The sequence below is a fragment of the Arachis duranensis genome, chromosome 1 (genome assembly GCF_000817695.3).
Source record: "Arachis duranensis cultivar V14167 chromosome 1, aradu.V14167.gnm2.J7QH, whole genome shotgun sequence".
NCBI lineage: Eukaryota > Viridiplantae > Streptophyta > Magnoliopsida > Fabales > Fabaceae > Arachis > Arachis duranensis.
The window spans coordinates 101,953,181-101,957,108 of NC_029772.3; the positions used below are offsets into that span (position 1 = coordinate 101,953,181).

Here is a 3,928-nt window from a genome sequence, read left to right on the forward strand (position 1 = left end):
TGTGAACAAAAATAATGACATGTGACATGGCATCGTGCTACCATATCATCTAGGTACCACTGACAAAAGGATAAAAAGATAGGGAGATAAAAATAGAGTTATATGTTGTTATAAATATAGTCAATACAAGGTCAATTGGGAAAGCATGATAAGAGTATTAGCAAATTAAATGACTTAAAGGGAGAGAGTGTGTGTGTGGGGGTGGTGTGAAGTGTGATGAAGAATTGAAGATGGAATTTTAGTTTTGTGTCAACTCGCACATAGCAGCAGCAGCATACAACTACAACAACAGACCCCTGTGCGCACCACGTGAAGTGGCACAACAAACTTTTTCTTGCATCCACTCACTCTCACTCTCACTCTCACTCACTATACATTATGTTCATTCATTCCTAAAGAGAGCTACCTCATCACAAACAACTTTTTGCTAAAAAGAAAAGGGATGCTCCTTGTCTCCTCCTCCTAATAAAATAAATCAATAAATTATGCCATTGCAACCCCTTGTGATCTCTCTCATAATTCAATTTCATTTCAACGCTCATGCTTTGTAAGGTATCATTGTCTTTGTCCTGTCATTCTCACCACAATTATACTGAATACTAATACTACTACTTCCTCTTTACGATCCTAATAAATTGTATCTTTCTCTCTCTTTTTTCTCTCATTCACTCACCGTTCTCCTCCTTCTCTTTCTCTATAAGGGTAGAGAAAAACAACAGTATAGTAACTATATATGACTTATGGGTTAGCTTAGCTTAGCTTAGCTTCCTTTTAATTGCAGTAGGGAACAAGCAATAATCAAAATTAAAGAAAGGGGAAGGAGAGAATGAAAAGGATGGGAGCATAGAGAGCATACATGTTCGTTCTTTGTTCATCAAAACAAACATGTCGTTCTCAACCACCTTTGCTACTCCCAATCAGCTTCACCACCTCCAAAGCTAGGGTTATTCTTTTTCTTTTCTTTCTACTTTTAATTTTCTTGACTTCTCATCTCATCAGATATGTATTCATCACCAAATAGTAGTAACACTATTCATCACTTCATCAATGGCAACGACGACCAAGTCTCCCCCTACCCTAATAACCAACCATTATTATTTCCCTCTTCTTCGTCTTCTTCTAATGTTAGGCCTTTTTCAATTGAAAGCAGCCCTTCTTCAAAAGAAGAACAAGCCAATAATAATAATAATTGTGCTTCTACTCTTCCTCCTTCTCTTCCTCTTTCTCCTCCTCCCACTCCTTCTTTTTCTTTCTTTCAGTTCCCTTACTCTCCATTATTTGAAGACAATGAGATTTTCCTTAACGGAGAATTTCACTTTCTTCATCACCAGTCTCTGGCACAGTCTGATCACAACGATCAGGCAGGAGTAGTAAACATGGAGGTTTCAATCACCAACACTAACAAGAACTCATCAGGGCAAGGCATGACCATCACCACCGCTGCCGCCACCACCACCACCGCTCCTGTGGCTACAACCACCACCACAAGAAGAAGATCAAGCAAGAGGGACCGGCACAGCAAGATCAACACTGCTAGGGGACTAAGGGACAGAAGAATGAGATTGTCCCTTGAAGTTGCTAGAAGATTCTTCGGTCTTCAAGATATGCTTGGATTCGACAAAGCAAGCAAGACCGTTGAGTGGCTGCTCAACCAAGCGAAAGTGGAGATCAAACAACTCGCAAGGGAGAAGAAGAAGAATCACCAAAGCTGTAGCAGCTTCAATGGCAAAAGCGCCTCTTCAACTTCTGAGTGCGAAGGGGTTTCGAGCTTGGACGAAGTGGCCATAAGCGAAAATCAAGGACATAATGGAAAACTATTACCCACACCAACAACTACCACGAAGACGAAGAAGCGAAGGGGTAGTAACAAAGTTTCAAGGAAAAGCTCTTTCAATCCAATTGGTAAAGAATCGAGGGAAAAGGCAAGGGAAAGGGCCCGGGAAAGAACAAGAGAGAAGACCAGGTTGAAGAAGCTTGCTCATCAAGAATCAACGGCAAATAATAATGATCAAAATAACAATAATAATGATAATGATAATAATAAGCAATGCAACAACAACAATGATGATGTGGCAACAAGTGTTATTGGATTGAATCGATTGAGTACATGGAACCCCTTTGAGAATGTTGAAGAATCTGCAGGTACTAATAATAACGATAGTAATCACCATAGTCAAGGCTTGAATCCTCCTTCTTCCCTTACTCAAGCAGAAGCAGAAGAACCAAGTTCTTCGGCGAAGGATCACCACCGGCCTTTGGAAGCTGCTGCGGAGGACATGGTGCATCATGAAGAAGAATCTCTTGTGATTATGAGCAAATGGAGTCCAACAATGATCTTCAATTCTCTCGTCAATAACTCCTCAATCTTTCAAGAAGTAAGATCAATAATTCTTATTAGTCGAAGTTATATGTATATACATCATCGTCACTTCAATTTGATTTACAACAACTATAACTGACAGGGCAAAATTCTTACATCAATTGACACAAAACTACGATAGATAATTAGCGTGTGTTCTGTTGTATGTATGTGTTGCTGAAAATCATATGCATAATAAGTACATAGATATATATATTATTCTGATCATTGATGAATAAAATTTGGTTTGCAGCATCATCAATTTGCAGAATTTCAGTCCATGGGAAAATCCTGGGAGACCTACAACAATTACGCGTAATAATCTTTTTATGATCTATGTTGCTGCAAAATTATGAACTGTGCACTACCCATCAAAGTTTTTTGTGTGTCAGCGGAATAATAAAATCAACACAAGCAAGTATGTAGCATGGATGTATTTCTTCTTTACTTTCCTTTTGGCATGTAATGTGGCAAGGTATCTTCAATTCTATCAAAAACTTATTGTTATTATTATTTATTTGAATGAATGATTAATGGTTGTATGTATTTGTATCTTCATCTTTACAAAATATTGTTGTACTACAAAATCAGTTATATATATGTACTCAAAAATCAACTACCAAAGTTTCAGAGATTATGTTATGAACTAATTAAGAATGATTAAATGTGCACTAATTAAATTATAGAAGCATAGTTAGATGTTTTAAATTTAGTTTTTAAGTAATGCTGCTATTATTGCCATCATATCTACTGTGTATAGTTTTGGACATGTTCATCATCTTGTGGTTGTTGTTTTTATTTTCAAAGTTCAATGATTACTTGAAAAAGGGTTAGGGTTACTTCATTCTCAGATGTATGTATGTTTGTTGTTCTTGTTTGTGAGCAGGTTATTTCCAAGTGGATTCCAATGTGTAAAATTTTGATAATCTCTAGATGTGATTGAATTGACATTTGAGTCTTCCACTCTAAATATAAATAATAAGATGTATAACAAGCAATTAAGATATGATAATGTTTGGAATAATAAAATAACTCTAATTTTATTAGTAACATAATCAGATAATAAATTGTTATTATTACCTCAAATTATGATGAGAGTTAAGAGATAATACTAAATAATTATTTTGTGATGATCATTTATTAAGAACTTGAATAAGCAAAGTATTAACTAACCATTATAATGATTTTTTTTATCATTCTACACTAAACATGTAAATTAAAAAAACCAATAAAAATTATTATAAAATACTTAAGCAAATTATTCTATATTTCATTTATTTGTAAATTTTTTATCGTAAAAGACACACACAAATATATCATTATTATACAATATTTTTTTTTACTTAATCTATTTAACTTTATTTATATCTATGGATGTTCATGGATCCAATTCGTATATATACAGAATTTATTCAAATTTGATTTGAAAATTGTGAATATTGATCTGAGATCGGATCTGATTCACACGCTAATGCATATTCGCAAATCTACAGAATATAAATAAATAAGTAAATATTTTTTTCATATTTTATTTTAACTAATAATTCTTATATACATTGTATTATTTTA

General features: G+C 34.4%; 1 protein-coding gene across 1 annotated transcript; it reads left to right on the top strand.

Moving 5' to 3' along the window:
- Nucleotides 1-822: 822 nt before the first annotated feature.
- Nucleotides 823-2,784, top strand: LOC107471910 (transcription factor TEOSINTE BRANCHED 1). Its single transcript, XM_016091445.3, has 2 exons — nt 823-2,375; nt 2,613-2,784. Exons 1-2 carry the CDS (start codon nt 1,002-1,004, stop codon nt 2,676-2,678), a joined length of 1,440 nt encoding a protein of 479 aa, XP_015946931.1. The 5' UTR covers nt 823-1,001; the 3' UTR covers nt 2,679-2,784.
- The last annotated feature ends 1,144 nt before the right edge of the window (nt 2,785-3,928 follow it).